General features: G+C 42.8%; 1 protein-coding gene across 1 annotated transcript; it reads left to right on the plus strand.

Annotated features, from left to right (window-relative positions):
* Positions 1–11,177: 11,177 nt before the first annotated feature.
* LOC118828025 (sperm acrosome membrane-associated protein 4-like) lies at positions 11,178–13,440 on the plus strand. Its single transcript, XM_036734410.1, has 2 exons — positions 11,178–11,424; positions 12,737–13,440. The coding sequence occupies exon 2, from the start codon at positions 12,943–12,945 to the stop codon at positions 13,333–13,335; it is 393 nt and encodes a 130-aa protein (XP_036590305.1). The 5' UTR covers positions 11,178–11,424; positions 12,737–12,942; the 3' UTR covers positions 13,336–13,440.
* Positions 13,441–16,108: the final 2,668 nt, after the last annotated feature.

Below are 16,108 nucleotides of genomic sequence, written 5' to 3' on the forward strand. Positions count from 1 at the left end.
CAATAAATAGTGCTCTGAATATGGGAGCACAGTCACACACATAAATGAACCTCCTTTCTTTCTGTCATTGACCTCCTTGGTGGATAAAGGCAAGCGCTGGATCAAAGGTTCTGAACGATTTAATGACAGTTCTTACATAATTCCAAATCGATTTTCCAGAAGGGTTGGATCATTTCATAGCTCTACCAACAGTGTGTCACTGGGCCTGTCTTCCCACAGTTTAGGGCACATTTATCTTTTTGCCCTAGGAAAGAGTCATGAGCCTAGTTCATTAGACCAGCAGTTCTCAAAGATTATATATTTTTTACATAGCTGCATTTTTGCTTATGGCTACATTATTGTATTGTCTGAAGGATAAAAGAAGAGAAACATCTTAGTTTAACCTGAAGGAATTGTACATTAAGACAAGGCTACCCACTAATAGGTTTATGTACTTACACTTTACTTATCTGTGTGTGACCTATAGCTCAGAGCCTCTAAAGCCTCTGGGTATTCACATAGACTGAGTCCAACCCTGGGGGCTGACTCTACACGGTCACTTTCTCTCTTTGCCTCATTGTCCCCACCTGGAGTTGCTCCCAAAAACCCTCCATTTGTAGCTTACTTTTGGCTTATATCTAGATTTCCACACACTTGGGTCATGGGGTCCCAGATCCTATATTGGCATTCAAGCAAGTTAGCAATGCATCTGGGTAAGACAGCCTTTATTTCATCCCATAGAAAATGCTGAAGATCCAGAAGACTCTCCCTAGCACCCATAAACAGATTCAGTAATACACACAGTATTTCGATAGCCCATCAAAGCAACTCTGACTTTCTGATGGATCCTTAGGCCTTCCTCAGGGCACTACAAGACATGGAGCATCACCCTGAGGTTTGGATTGCTGAACAAGCCATTTCTTTCCTATCAATCAATCAATCAATATTTATAAAGTGTCTACTATGTTCCAGACACTGTGGTAAGTACTGTGGATACAAATAGAGGCAAAAGACAGTCCGTGCCCTCGAGAAGCTTACAATCTAATGAGGGAAACAACATGCAAATAGGAATATACAAATAAATGTTACATATAGGATAAAAAGGAAATAAGAATTAAGAAGGGTTGGGGAAGGCTTCCTACAGACTTTTATTGTCAGAATAATTCATAGAAAATGGCTAGAAACATGTGGGAGATTCCATTTTTTCTACAAAGTTAATGCTACTCAGGAAATCTCCTAATAGAAGGCCAGGCCTCTGAGTTATTGAGGGAGACTTTCAAATTTGAGATTACCTACAAGGCAATTCCCAGGAAATCTCAATTTTTTTTTTACTAGAAGGATAGATTCTGGACTCACATTACCTACAGAATTCAAAATACTCCCTCTTCCAGGGGCGGAGCCAAGATGGCGGCTGGTAAGCAGGGAATAATGTGAGCTCCATACGGAGACCCTCCAAAAACTTATAAAAAATGGCTCTGAACCAATTATAGAATGGCTGAACCCACAAAACAGCAGAGGGAAGTAGGGCTCCAGCCCAGGACAGCCTGGATGGTCTCTGGGTGAGGTCTATCCCACACAGAGCTCGGAGCTGGGAGCTGGGAGCTGGGAACGGAGTGGAGCAGAGCCCAGCCTGAGTGGCGTGGACCATCCAGACCAGAAGCCGGGCGGAGGGGGCCCTAGCACCCTGATTCAGTGAGCTGCGGCAGTTACCAGACTCATTAACCCACAAACCCCAAAGACTGTGGAGAAGGTTAGTGGGAAAAGCTGCGGGAGTAGAAGGAGTTCGCGGTTCGGCTTCCAGCCCCGGGGGCAGCGGAGGTGGGGCAGCTACAGCTGTTGTTACTTCCGGCTCCAGGCCCACCTGGTGGGAGGAATTAAGTGGCAGATCAGAGCAGGGGTGCACAGCCTGCCGAAGATCTAAGCCCAGTTCGGGTTGGGGGTTGGGAAAGGAGCAGTGCTGGTGTGGCAGAGCTGGCACCTCCCCCCCAAACGTGGAACATAGAACTCTGTAATCTACAAGCAGTCGTACCTCACTGAAAAACTCAAGGGTCAAGTTAGTTGGCTGGGAATATGGCCAGGCAGCGAAAACGCACCGAGATTCAGTCTCAGACTTTGCATTCTTTCTTTGCTGACAAAGAAGACCAAAACATACAGACAGAAGAAATTAATAAAGTCAAAGAGCCTACAACAGAAACCTCCAAGAAAAACAGGAACTGGTCCCAGGCCATGGAAGAGCTCAAAAAGGAGTTGGAAAAGCAAGTTAGAGAAGTAGAGGAAAAATTGGGAAGAGAAATGAGAAAGATGCGAGAAAACCATGAAAAACAAGTCAATGACTTGCTAAAGGAGACCCAAAAAAATACTGAAAAATACACTGAAGAAAACAACACCTTAAAAAACAGACTAACTCAAATGGCAAAAGAGCTCCAAAAAGCCAATGAGGAGAAGAATGCCTTGAAAGGCAGAATTAGCCAAATGGAAAAGGAGGTCCAAAAGACCACTGAAGAAAATACTACTTTAAAAATTAGATTGGAGCAAGTGGAAGCTAGTGACTTTATGAGAAATCAGGATATTATAAAACAGAACCAAAGGAATGAAAAAATGGAAGACAATGTGAAATATCTCCTTGGAAAAACCACTGACCTGGAAAATAGATCCAGGAAAGATAATTTAAAAATTATTGGACTACCTGAAAGTCATGATAAAAAAAAGAGCCTAGATACCATCTTTCAAGAAATTATCAAGGAGAACTGCCCTGATATTCTAGAGCCACAGGGCAAAATAGAAATTGAAAGAATCCATCGATCACCTCCTCAAATAGATCCCAAAAAGAAATCTCCTAGGAATATTGTTGCCAAATTCCAGAGCTCCCAGATCAAGGAGAAAATACTGCAAGCAGCCAGAAAGAAACAATTTGAGTATTGTGGAAACCCAATCAGAATAACCCAAGATCTGGCAGCTTCTACATTAAGAGATCAAAGGGCTTGGAATGCGATATTCCAGAGGTCAATGGAGCTAGGATTAAAACCTAGAATCACCTACCCAGCAAAACTGAGTATCATGTTCCAAGGCAAAATATGGACTTTCCATAAAATAGAGGACTTTCAAGCTTTCTCAGTGAAAAGACCAGAACTGAATAGAAAATTTGACTTTCAAACACAAGAATCAAGAGAAGCATGAAAAGATAATCAAGAAACGGAAATTGCAAGGGACTTACTAAAGTTGAACTGTTTTGTTTACATTCCTACATGGAAAGATGATGTGTATGATTCATGAGACCTCAGTATTAGGGTAGTTGAAGGGAATATGCATGTGTATATGTTTATGTATATATATAGGTGAATGTGTATGTATGTATCTATGTGTATATGTATGCATGTGTATGTAGGTATATATACGTGTGCTTTTATATATGTATATACATATATATATATGTAAAAGAGAGAGAACAGACACAGGGTGAGTTGAAGATGAAGGGAAGATATGTAAAAGAAATAAAATGAAATTAAGGGATGAGAGAGCAACATACTGAGAGAGGGAGATAGGGAGAGATAGAATGGGGTGAATTATCTCGCATAAAGGTGGCAAGAGGAAGCAGTTCTGTGGGAGGAGGGGAGAGGGCAGGTGAGGGGGGAATGAGTGAACCTTGCTCTCATCAGATTCGGCCTGAGGATGGAATACCATACATACTCAGTTGGGTATCTTACCCCACAGGAAAGAAGAGGGAGGAAGATAAAAAAAAATAAAAGGGGGGGGGATGATGGAGGGGAGGGCAGATGGGGGTGGAGGTAATCAAAACAAACACTTTGGAAAGGGGTCAGGGTCAAGGGAGAAAATTCAATAAAGCGGGATGGGTTGGGAAGGAGCAAAATGTAGTTAGCCTTCCACAACATGAGTATTGTGGAAGGGTTATACATAATGATACATGTGTGGCCTAGGTTGAAGTGCTCGACTTCTTAGGGAGGGTGGGTGGGAAGGGAAGAGGGAAGAGAATTTGGAACTCAAAGTTTTAAAAATAGATGTTCAAAAACAAAAAAAAAAGTTTTTGCATGCAACTAAAAAATAAGATACACAGGCAATGGGGCGTAGAAATTTATCTTGCCCTACAAGAAAGGAAGGGAAAAGGGGATGAGAGGGGAGGGGGGTGAGAGAGGGTAGGGCTGACTGGGGAACAGGGCAACCAGAATATAAGCCATCTTGGAGTGGGGGGGAGGGTAGAAATGGGGAGAAAATTTGTAATTCAAACTGTTGTGAAAATCAATGCTGAAAACCAAATATGTTAAATAAATAAATAAATTTTAAAAAGATACTCCCTCTTCCACCTAGGACTTTTGGGGTAATTATGAACATTGTCTATAAATAAATAAAGTATCTTAGATCCAATGTGTACACACACTTGCCTCTGAAATGTACCTTTTCAGTGCTCTGGTTACCACCCTTTCCTGGGCTAATAAAGTCCTTTCTCTTCTATGGAGTCCTCTTCAGACTCCCTAGTTGGTGAAGCCATCTCTTGGTTGCTCACCTGAGTTTCCAGTGTCTACTGTTCTCTACGGCTCTACTCTTGATTGCCAGGGGCAGCACTTTATGAGTCTGTACATAGCTGGTTCTCTTAAATTCTGCCAAAGGTCTCATGTCTTGATGCTGCTTTGGAGTGACCACCTCTGTATCCAAGTCTGTCTTGAATCTACGTGTCTCTACTGCCCTCAGCTGTGTCTCAAAACTCTCTCAAACTGACATTTCAGTTGCATAATAGGATGTCTGCTTCTGAGATGAGCTCAGATACGGGATGCCATGACTGCCGATGGGAAGGGAGGAGAGAAAATCTCCTTCTACACTCTCTAAAGGTGAAGGGTTTGGTTTTTCTTCAACTCGTGGCTTTCTTCATCTCTCTCCAACTTTGAAACTTTTTTTTTATTTTTAAAGACTGAGTCTTTTATCTTTCCTAGTACAGGGGATGCTCAGGACCTCGTCAGCATGGGAGCTTTGACCTGCTCCATTTTACAACATGGGCTAATTCTCCTTAGGCAGTTTGGTGGCCCCTCATTCCCCAGGAGCTCATCATATTAACACCAAACTTAGTGCAGACACCCATTTGCCTTAGTAGCCCACTGCAGCTCAGAACTCCTGAGCTCAAGATATGCTTCAGCATGCCAGAATGTTTCCACCTCTCAAACCATCTTTGACTTAACTATTTAGGGGGCATGGCTGATTTTCAGCCTAGCCAATTTAATTGCTCCTTCTAAATTAATCATAAAGAAGTCACCAGGCATGATAATACCTTGTTAACACATTGACATTTAGTCTTCAGTGATTACATCCCTTGACAACAGTAACTGGCATAGGGCAGAGCAAATAATCAAATTCTCCTCTCCCCTCCACTCTCCCCTCCCCTACACTGTCCCCTCAGTTAAACACTTGTATCCCAGCAAATCGCTGAGATGCTTTGGGGCAAAATCCATGTGGGGCAGCTCACACACTCTTCCAAGGATAGAATCTGACCATACTTAGAGGACCTGGAGATTATTCTCACTTCTGAAATAATCTGATTGATTCTGTCTTTTTAAAAATTGATTATATTTACAGTTAATTGATTTTGTCCTGTAATTGCCTGCCATGATTCTTTGTCTCTGAACTTAGTTCAGAAATTCAGCTGTTCTATAATGTTTGGAAATCCAGTTCTCTTGCTAATCACCGTTCTACTCTTGTGTCAAGGAAATTTGTTATCCTTGAAGGATGCAGATGAATACCAGGGAGGCTGTTCTAGTATCTTTACACCACCGAGCTGTCCTTCAAGGATGCCTAGTTTGCTCTCCAAAGAAGTCTGGTCCACCATCTCTAACCTTGCAGGTGGACTCAAATAATGAACATATCTTAGACACAGAAAGGAAGGAGGAGGTTGCTGCTAGACCCTCCTTCCCAATTTCCAGCCAATCATATCGTCCCTGACACTTTAGCTCTGTAACCAATGATATTGATTTAGCCATTTACAATACTGAACTCTTTTAAGCAATCATAACTTGTCCCCCACCTACAAAGCCCTGTTCTTTGTTCTGTACTTCCCCCAAGACTATAAAAAGGGGAGTTATTCCTCATTCGAAGTCTCATCTTTGCTGGGGAAGCTGAGACCCTGTTCATTGGTAAATTCTCACTTTACTAATAAATTGATCATGTTCAGAATTTTGTGCCTTGGTTTACCTTATTTTGGCCATAACATTTCCGCATTCATGGTTATACAATCTTAGCAGGCAGATGTCCTTTTTGCCAATTTCTAACAGGTAGCTTGCAAAAGGCCTGCCCCAGGACTCAAAGACAATATAGAAAAAGAGAAGGGAAAATAAAACCAAGCTCCCCTCCTCAGAGGGAAGTCCTAGTCCCTTCAGTCCTAGAAGAAGAGAGGCTTTCCTAAGAGGGATTAGGGATCTGGGGGTTAACTGGTAGTTAACCTAAACAAATCACTTTGTCTTGGTGTTTGTTTTATAAACTAGACCCAACTGTAGCTAGGGCACTCATTCTCTCCCTTTCCCACTGAGAGGCCCCTCTGTTCTCAACCCATACAGGCAGATGAGGTTCAGTGATGAAGGGCAAAAAGTCCTCTGTGTCCCTGAAATACATGAGACACCACAGATTTCTCCAAGGATCCTGCAATACATACAGAATCCAGCTGGAAGTCTGAACTTACCTCCAAACTAGGATAAGCAAACTAACTTCAAAAAGAAAGGCAAACACAGAAAGCCCCAAAGAAGTGGTGAGCTCCCAAAAAGGGATTCAGTCCTTAGGGTTGGTTACCTGGGCCATCAGATAAATGTTATCCTACAGACCTACAGGTCATGAGGATCTCAGACAAACTCTCTGGACTCCTCTTATGGTAGGGAACAAGAGGTCTAGGTCTGATTAAAAGTGTTGGAGGATAAGGGATTGTATTAGTTGTATTGGAGACAAGTTCCATGACTGGTGGTCATGGAGGGAGTTGGATGCAACTTATGATCCCAATCTGAGACCAGCTGCTCACACACTTTGGGTTTGGGGCCATGACACACTTAGGATCATGCTGGGACCCTCCCTTTGAAGACCACAATTGTAGAGGGACAGGTTGGTTGTACAGCCCTTTGTGTGGGTGTTCAGCCTCTATCTCTCTCTTAGACTGCATGTAATTCCCTTTAAAAAGGCTAAATTGAAGGGCAAAAACACGGGTGAGTGAGCTAGCTGTGAAATTCAAGTTGGTGACAGAACAAAGTCTTAATCAGTAGGGAAGAAAGGATGGGGACAAGAGAAATTCACACGTTGTCAAAGAGAAGAGGTCTTCCTTTAGGTGTATTTCTAGGTATCCTGCAAGTCTGTAGATACTGATTTCCACCTATTTAGGGGGTAAAATGGGAGGGGGAGAATATGAATAACTTGTGAGGACTACTAACATCCCCCCTAAAATCCCACCTTCTACAGGAAGCCTTCACCAGCCCCAATTAATTCCAGTGCCTTCTTCCTTTTAATTATTTCCTATTTATCCTGTATAGAGCTTGGTTTTGTATACATTTACTTGCATATGCTGCCACCCATTAGATTTTAAGCTCCTTGAGGGCAGGGACTGTCTTTTTCCTCTTTTTGTATCCTTGACATTTAATACAGTGCCTGGCACATACTAGATACTTAATAAGTATTTATTGATTTATTGATTAGTAGTTAATTGGAAATGTAGTATAGCTCTAGACTTGGAATGAGAAGGCCTGGGTTTGAGTTTCAACTTCCAGTGCTCAGAGAGGAATTTGGACAAACACTTTGTACTCTTATTTTGGGGAGTAGAGTGGAGATTGGGGAACAAAATTCCCGATAGCTTGAGTATGGCAAGAAGCAAGCAGTAAGCAAGTTAACAGGACTAACAAAAGAGGGAAGATGTGTTGATTAGTCCCCGTATGTGTTGGCCTGGGGCCATCTCACAAAGAATAATGACATTTTCTTGGTGGAAAAGAAGCCATCACAGAAGATAATACTTCAGTAGATGGCCATTTTTCCAAGAACAGCAAATGACAGGTTTGGGGGAGGAGAGGTAATGGCAGCTATGGAGGAAGAGTAGAATAGTAGTAAGGCAAAGACGGTTGCCAGGAAAAGGAACTGTCAGAGGTATCATGATGTTATCTTTCCTTTCCTATGAATTGCCAGGGAGTTTTTCCTCTCCCTTTGCATGGGAGTCTGGCAGATTGTATCCCTTCATGTATGGAGAGGTAGGGGTGAAGAATGATTCTAATATGTGACTTCTCCTTGTTATTTTGCTATTAATTGCTCTTAATATGCTATCTAATATCTAATCAAATGCGTATCTACTTGAATTATGGGTTCTTCGTGGTCTGTTGATAGAAAAGGTACTGGATGAGGTCTTGAAGGCTCTCTACATAGTTGCTATTACCAAAACACCTCAACCTGAGCCTGGGGTAGCAAAGTACTTCAGAGTTACTAATAAATTGTTTATCAGAAGAGTGAAATAAGAAAAATGGGGCATCAGGAAGAACAGTCCCACTTCCAAGACACTCTGGAAGGTGCATTTCCAAAAGGCTACCTGCGTTTTCCAAGTTGTTTGGGTAAGATGTGAGTTATATGTGAGTTATCATTACATTGTAGAGTTTGTCCAGTGCCTCTCAGATTTGCTCCTTACTGTGCAAAGCTTTTCCCTGACCTGAGCAGCTAAAATGAAGGTGAAACATCCAGAGAAAGAACTATGGAGTCTGAATGCAGATCAAGCATACTATTTTCTCTTTTTTGTTTTTTCTTTCTCATTTTTCCCTTTCGTTCTTATTCTTCTTTCACAACATGACTAATGTGGAAATATGTTTAATATGATTGTACATGGATAGCCTACATCAGATTGCTTGCCATCTTGGGGAGGGGGAAGAGAGGGAGGGAGAAGAAAAAAAATTGGAACTCAAAATCTCATAAAAGTGAATATTGAGAACTATCTTTACATGTAATTGGAAAAAAATAAAATACTAGTGAGTGAAAAAATATACAAAAAATTTTAAAATCCTAAAATAATAAAGTGAAGGTGACAAAGAATTTAGAATATCTCCAGCCTTTAACCTGGATCAGTTGATTCACAGCTCAGTCACAGCTCTAAGCTGAAGCCCAGTTTCAGAGCAATAATAGGAAGGGGAAGGACAGAGAAATCCCTTTCTAGATCTTGTTATAGGAAGCTGACAATTTCCAGTCAGAAATACCTAGACCAGGAGTCTGTGAAATTGCTTTTTTAAAAATATTTTGATAACTGTATTAGTTTCCTGTGTAATCCTATGCATTTTATCTTATGGAGTTAAAAACCTTATTTTGAAAAGGGGACCATAGTCTTCATCAAATTGCCAAAGAGATCAATAATAACGCACAAAAAGATGAAAAATCCCTGGCCTACAGAGTATTATTTAATGTGCATTGTTGTGGTGGTTTTTTAAATGATGAGTCCACATTTTAAAAATATGAAATATAAAATGCATATGAAATCAGATTCTTCAGTATTAGCTACATTTAAAACATGTTAACTTAAAAAAAAGAATCCCTGGTCTAGAAAAAAATCAGTCACTTCAGCAGGGCTTTTAAATATCAAGTCAAATAATTGTTAGAAGCTGGACCAAAGAGTAGTCCAAAGACCTGGTTATCACCAGAACTAACGGGTTCAAAGTGGAAGCCTGAGATAGGAAAACAAAGATGGTCCATTAGTCACCATGGCCCTGGGTTTGACCTCTTCAAATATTACGGCTTTTAGTGAAGTGGTCCAGTAATCTGCAGAAGTTCGTTGATGTCTCTGGCAACATAAGCTTTTAAAAACCTCAGTACAAGCCCCATCTCAAGGAGGGCAGCCTCACTGGACCAGGTACCAGGAATTCCAAGTGTGGATGCCAGCTTGGTCATAGTCTCGAGCATGACTTCTCCCCATTTCAAGCATATCTCAGAGCTGGAATGGACTTCAGAGGCAAAGGGCACTGAATTCAGTTAGAAGACCCAGAACAGTATCAGCGCTTCCACTTCTTATCACATGATTTGGTCAGGCAGCTAGGTGGTGCAATGGTTAGGACGCCAGGCATGGAATCAGAAGACTCATCTTCCTGAGTTCAAATCCAACCTTAGACACTTGCTAGCTGTGGGACCCTGGGCAAGTCATTTAACCTTTCTGGGCCTCAGTTTCCACATCTGTTAAATGAACGGGGTTGTACTAGATGACCTCTGTGGTCCTTTCCAGCTAGGACTCTATGGCCCTATGGGTCATCTAACCTCTACCAGTTAGGATCCTCTCTTCAATATCCCCAACCTGGGAGAGAAACTCTACACTCTGTGTTTTAAGCCAAGATCAGTCAGAGCTAGTTTATTAATATATGAGCATCTCTACTCAGAGAGAGGTTCAGAGGGGCAGCATTTCCTCTGCTAATCAGAATTCTTTCTGACTCAGGCAATTTTCTCTTATGTTCTATGGTAACCATGAAACAAAAGACAAAATTCCACAGTAAAGGAAGGCTTTGTAGATGTAGTTAAGAAGTTTGAACCCACGCCCTCTGACTCTAAATCCCACTCCCTGGCCCTTCACCTACCTAAGCTAGAACCCTAGAACCTCAAAGCAGATTGAAGGTCATCTTATCCAGACGCCTGCTCAAGCTGGTGATTCTTTTTGCAGCATTCCTGACAGTGTCTGAACACTTCTGGGAACAGGGAACTCACTGTGATCAGTGTGAAACCCTCCCTGCTTCCCCTTCTCCTCTCCTCCCTTCCCTTTAATAACCAGCAGATGACTGACAAGTCTATTGTTTGGACAGCTCTAATTGAAAGAAGAGTTCCACTTTATATGGAGTCCAAATTTTCCTCCTCGTAAGTGCCACCCAATAGTCTTAGTTCTGCCTTCTGGAGCAATAGAAAAAAAAAGCTTTCATCCCTTGTCCGCATGACAGTCTTTCAAATACTCGACATAGTAACATGTTCCCCAATCCAAGTCCCTTGTAGAGAGGAATTGTCACATATTGGAGCCGCCATCTTCCTTTCGTAGAGAGAGGCAGGACACTGTGGTAGCAAGAGGAATCCGTTGTCAGAGGGTCTGGGCTGAGATTCTGCCTCTGCTGCTGACTTTCTGTGTGATCTTGAGTGAGTCCCAGGCTCTCGGGGCCTCACTTGCTTCATCTCACAAAGGTTGAATCATTTTCTAGATCACAATGGCCATCTTCCAGCTCTAAATCTGAGATCCATTTCTGAATGCCATTGGATATACAGAGGGAGCCCAGACATGGTCCAACCTTTGGCAGCTGTTAGGAGGGTACATTGGAGAAGATGGAGAGTTGAGGCAGGGAGACAAATTAGGAGGCTCTTCAATTAGTCTAGGGAAGGAGAGCTGTGTGTGTGAAGAGACTGATGGAAAAAATATTGAAGAAATAGAATCAATATGATTTTATATCTGGCTGCACACACTCCAACCCCCAGAGAAGGCAAGTAACTTGCCCAGAGTCACGTAGTATAGAGTTTTAGTTGCCAAATACTTTTATTATCCTCCCACTATGATATTTATGGTGTACAGTGTCATGTGCGCCTCCCAGGGAGATGAGAATAGCTATCTCTAGCAGTTCCCTTCCCCACCCTTCTCTGAATGAGACTTTAATTCCTGGTAGGAGGGAAAGCAGGAAGCTGGGGCCTGAGGATGGCCATTCTGCGCTCTTTAGAAAGAGGAGCAGAGTGAGATGATACTGGACTAGAATCATATCCCTCTAACCCCTTAAATAGTGTTAGTCGAGAATAGAGGCTCTCAAGCTTATTTGGCCTTACCCCCTCCTTTCGAAAATAAAATTACTCAGTGCCTCCCTGGAAATCTACTTTCTTTAACCGTCTAATTTATTTTTTTTAAATTGGCATCATTTAAAAAATATATGATATGTATTTTAAGTGACATCTTAAATTTAATTATTTATTGTAAATTTGTGGTTTTTTTCCTTCATTGAAATTTTGATGATGCGGCTCAGATTCAATCTAGCTCAGTAGGTTGAATCTGGCCCACTTGTGAAAACAGGTGTCACAAAGGGTGGGATTTCTTAAGACAAACCATTATGGTGAATCCTTAATAAACTTTGTCTTTTCACTTGGCTGAGAAGGCTTGAGTCGAATTCTTTTGGCAAGACCCAGCATGTCGGTATTTTGGGGTCATGAGCACCCCTAGAAAACTATCGTTGCCTACCTATCATCATTTTTCCTGGAACCTCTTCATGTTTTTGGTTCCCTGACCGGGAATACTGCTTATCTCAAGTTCTTCTCCAGCCAAGACTGGAAGGCCTCAATTTCCCCCCACTGTAAAGTAGGAAGTAGGAACCAGGAAGCAGGGAGCAGGGAGTAGGGAGTACTGAGGAGGAACCAAGAACCAGAAAGCAGGAACCATGGATCAGGAAGTAGGACCCAGGAAGCAGGAAGTGGGAACCAGGAAGCAGGAGCCAGGAAATGTTGTGCAGAAAATAACAGCAAGCCGAGACTTGGGTTCAAGGTCTGGGTGATTGGGCCTTCAATGGGGGGGAAAAGAGCAATCCACCATTCTTCCAAGGCTGTATGAGACAGGGTAAAAGCCAGTGACCTCACAGAGCTTCCTCTGACATGATGGGGAGTGGCAGCTCTGTGAGATCACTCCCCTTCTACAGTATAAAACCAGGGACAATTGTTATCTCTTCATTCCCAGGGCCAGGGAAGAGAGCTGGGAGAAGCAGCTCTGGCCTAGGGAAGTGCTGGGAGTGGAGAGCTCAACCAACCTTCCTGTTTCAGGCAGGGGGAAGAGAGACTTCGGAAGACCCTCACCAGCTCAGGAAGAGACTGATTTTGACCAGTAAAAGGACAGTGATTTTAGCCTGTGCCTTGGCACCTGACAAGGGCAAGGTTTAGACCAGAGCCAGAGGCATGAACTGAACTGAAGGGCCGCCTGCCAAGAAGAGCCACATACTCACTCCTCATCCCAACCCATCTTCTATCCTGACCATGGGCACACTATCTTCGCTCTGCCTGTGCCTGATTGTGGCCTTAGCCTGCATCACAATGGTGGCTACCAAGCACTGCTATTACTGTGACGTTACCAATGTGGGCAACTGCGTGGGCACTCCCATGTACTGCGGGGAAGAAGAGGACTGCTACTATGGACAAGGTACCGCCACGGGCCTCACCCACATTATCAACAGGGGATGTGTGGAATCCACTCACTGCGGCAGGGAACAGCCTATCAGTTACATGGGGGTCACCTACAGCTTCGTCACCTACTGCTGCCGTGGAAACCTCTGTAATGCTAGCCATCCTGGCCCAAAGCAAGCTCCACTAAGCTTCACCACCATCATCGGGGGGCTGAGCCTAACCCTGCTTCTGAGCTGGATTCTGTGAGAATCAGCGCAAGCTTGCCGCCAGCCCAATCTCCTCTCAATTGCTATCCTTCCACCCTCCCTCTCCCCTTTCCTATTTTGGAATGAATTAAAGTGGCTTAAGGCATAAAAAAAAAAAAGAAAAGAAATTTTGATGATGCAATATTGCATCAAGTAACCATATAATATTGTATTGTAAACAAGTCATGCTAGACTTCTTGACAATGCACGACAAGCTCACCTGCCAATATTTGTTTGTTAAGACCTTTCGGCAGACTTGAACACTGATCGGTTATAACTTGCATTTTGCGTGTTTATTTGGAAAATAATGTAATTACTACAACTTTAATTCTGTTACATAACAGATGAAACATATACAAATCGTTTTTCAGAATTTTCTTCTCTTCTTTCCTTATGCTTCCAATGCCACTTTACTTTTATACACCATCCCCCAATTATACCCAAGGCTACCACCACCCCTGCATTGTTCCAACACCCTTGGGGTGGGGCAGGGGGCAATGAGGCCCACTTTGGGAACCTATGGTCTAGAAGATGTAATCTTTAGATTCAAGTTAAACTCCTGATGGCTATTTATCAATGGGGAAAGAGGGGCCACAAACTATAGAGCCAAGGCTTGACCCTTCCCACCAAATACCAGGTTCACAATAAACACCCATAGCAAATAGCAAAAAACAAAAACAAAAAACCATTTTTTCAAGACAACAGTGAAATGAACCAGAGAAAATATGCATAGGAGAATAGACATCAGACCATATACAGAATAAATGATCGCTCCCATTGGAACGACAATCGAGAGTCCCAGATCCCACCAAAGGTGAAAATTCCCCAAAGTCTCCATTATAGCAAGCTACAGATAGGGACGTGATCAAAGTTCTACGTGTCAGCTTCTTCCCAGTGGCTTTCTCCTTTCATGGTTCTTTGTCATCTTCTTTCTTGATCCTGGAAGCTAGAAGACCCTGAAGAGAGCGAGGAGATGGCTATCTTTCTTCTTTCCCCAGCTCCCACCAATTCTGCCCCTCCCCTCACTAAGGTAAAGGTCACTGATTTCCACCAATGAGGAGAGAGTCCCATACCATTTGGGCTTTGGGCTCAGTTTTCATATTATTGCCTGAATTTTGCTGATGCGGAAACTGAGCCTCAAAGAGACTAGGTGACTTGCTCCGTAGGTCATACAGTTAGTGAACGACTGTTAGATCTCAAATCTCAGAAGATTTGAACCCAGATCTTCCTGGCTCCAAGTCTAGACAGTTGCCCATTTTACCACTTGTAATAAGTGGAAAACTGTTCTAAATGATCTCTAAGGTCCTTTCTAGCTTTAAATCCTATGATTCCACCCTACAATCATCCAGCACACAAGTATAAGAGCTAATGTAAAATAAAAGTAAATAAATTATTAAATTAATAAATGATAATATATACACATTAAGTTATTTGAATTTTGTATTTATAAATTATAATATACAGATTTTTAATTTATTTAAATTTAATATCTATAAGTTATAAAAATAAATAAATAAAATTGTCAGAGGTTGTTCAGTTATGTCTGTGACTACATTTGGGGTTTTCTTGGCAAAGATACTGGAGTGGTTTGCCATTTCCTTCTCCAGCTCATTTTACAGATGAGGAAACTGAGGCAGATGGGGTTAAGTGACTTGCCCAGGGTCACCCATCTAGTAAGTTTTTGAGGCTGGATTTGAACTTAGGTAGAGATGAGCCTTCCTGACTCCAGGCTCTGTGCACTATGGCGCCACCTAGCTCTCTGAGTCAAAGGATCTGGGTTCAAATCCCACTTCTGCTATTATTATTTTTGTAACCTTAGTCGAATCACTTATCCTCCGTAGGCCTCAAATTCCTCAATTTGTAAAATGAAGAGGCTAGAGTCTGTACCCTCTGAGGTCCTTTCCAGCCCTAGAATTATTCCTGAGACCAAGGATTGACCTTTTGTGTATTCCCAGCATCCAGCACCATGCTTGGCACACAGTAGTCACTTAATAAATGCCTGTTGATTGATTGATTGCTAAAACACTCACTTTGGACCTTAGGGGCTTCCCGAAATACAAACTATCAAGATTATGCTGATGATTATAGCAGCTAACCCCTTGGTTAGCAGGGATTAGAAGTAACAAAATGCTAAATGGAGGTGAAACCTGAGAGGTGAGAGATGGGAAGGGAAGAGTCGGTCCAAGCCAGAGGACTTCTGATGGGCTTCACCTTTACCTGCTGCATACAGTGGGAAAGGCCAGGCTGCTGGAGATTCGACCAGTAGGTTTGACCCTGGGGGTGAGGTAGGGGAAGAGACTGAACTCTCCTTCCCTGTCTCTTCCTGACCACAGCTTCTCTCCCTAACCCATAACCCAGATAGCACTTCTTAAGGCACTTAATCTCCAGATCCTCCAGGGAGTTTAGGAGCAGATCTATTTTCTCCTTGGTCAGTGCCTCTGCCCCTACCCCACCCCCACCCTCACCCCCACCCCAACTCCTGGAGCCTCCCAAACTGACCCTGAGTTGATTTCTCTGTTCCTTGCTAAACCTAACAAGCCCAAGCTGGTTTGGGAACCATCTGGGTGTGGCAGACTGGGCTCAGAGCCTAGAAAGGCTACTGTTTCCATCGGCCACCCCCAGAGGCTTTACTTTGAGGCCAACAGGAAAGCCAAGGACAGCTTCTTTCATTTGGGTCACCCTGGAGGCTGGTCTCTGGTGTATGACTCACCCTGACAACAGTGGCTTTCTTCAAAAAACAAAAAAACCTTGGGAGGTGTCCAAGTATCTCCATT

This window comes from Trichosurus vulpecula, chromosome 8 (genome assembly GCF_011100635.1).
Source record: "Trichosurus vulpecula isolate mTriVul1 chromosome 8, mTriVul1.pri, whole genome shotgun sequence".
Lineage (NCBI taxonomy): Eukaryota > Metazoa > Chordata > Mammalia > Diprotodontia > Phalangeridae > Trichosurus > Trichosurus vulpecula.

Coding starts and splice junctions, on each gene's coding strand:
- LOC118828025 (XM_036734410.1), top strand. CDS start 12,943: ATGGGCACACTATCTTCGCTCTGCCTGTGCCTGATTGTGGCCTTAGCC.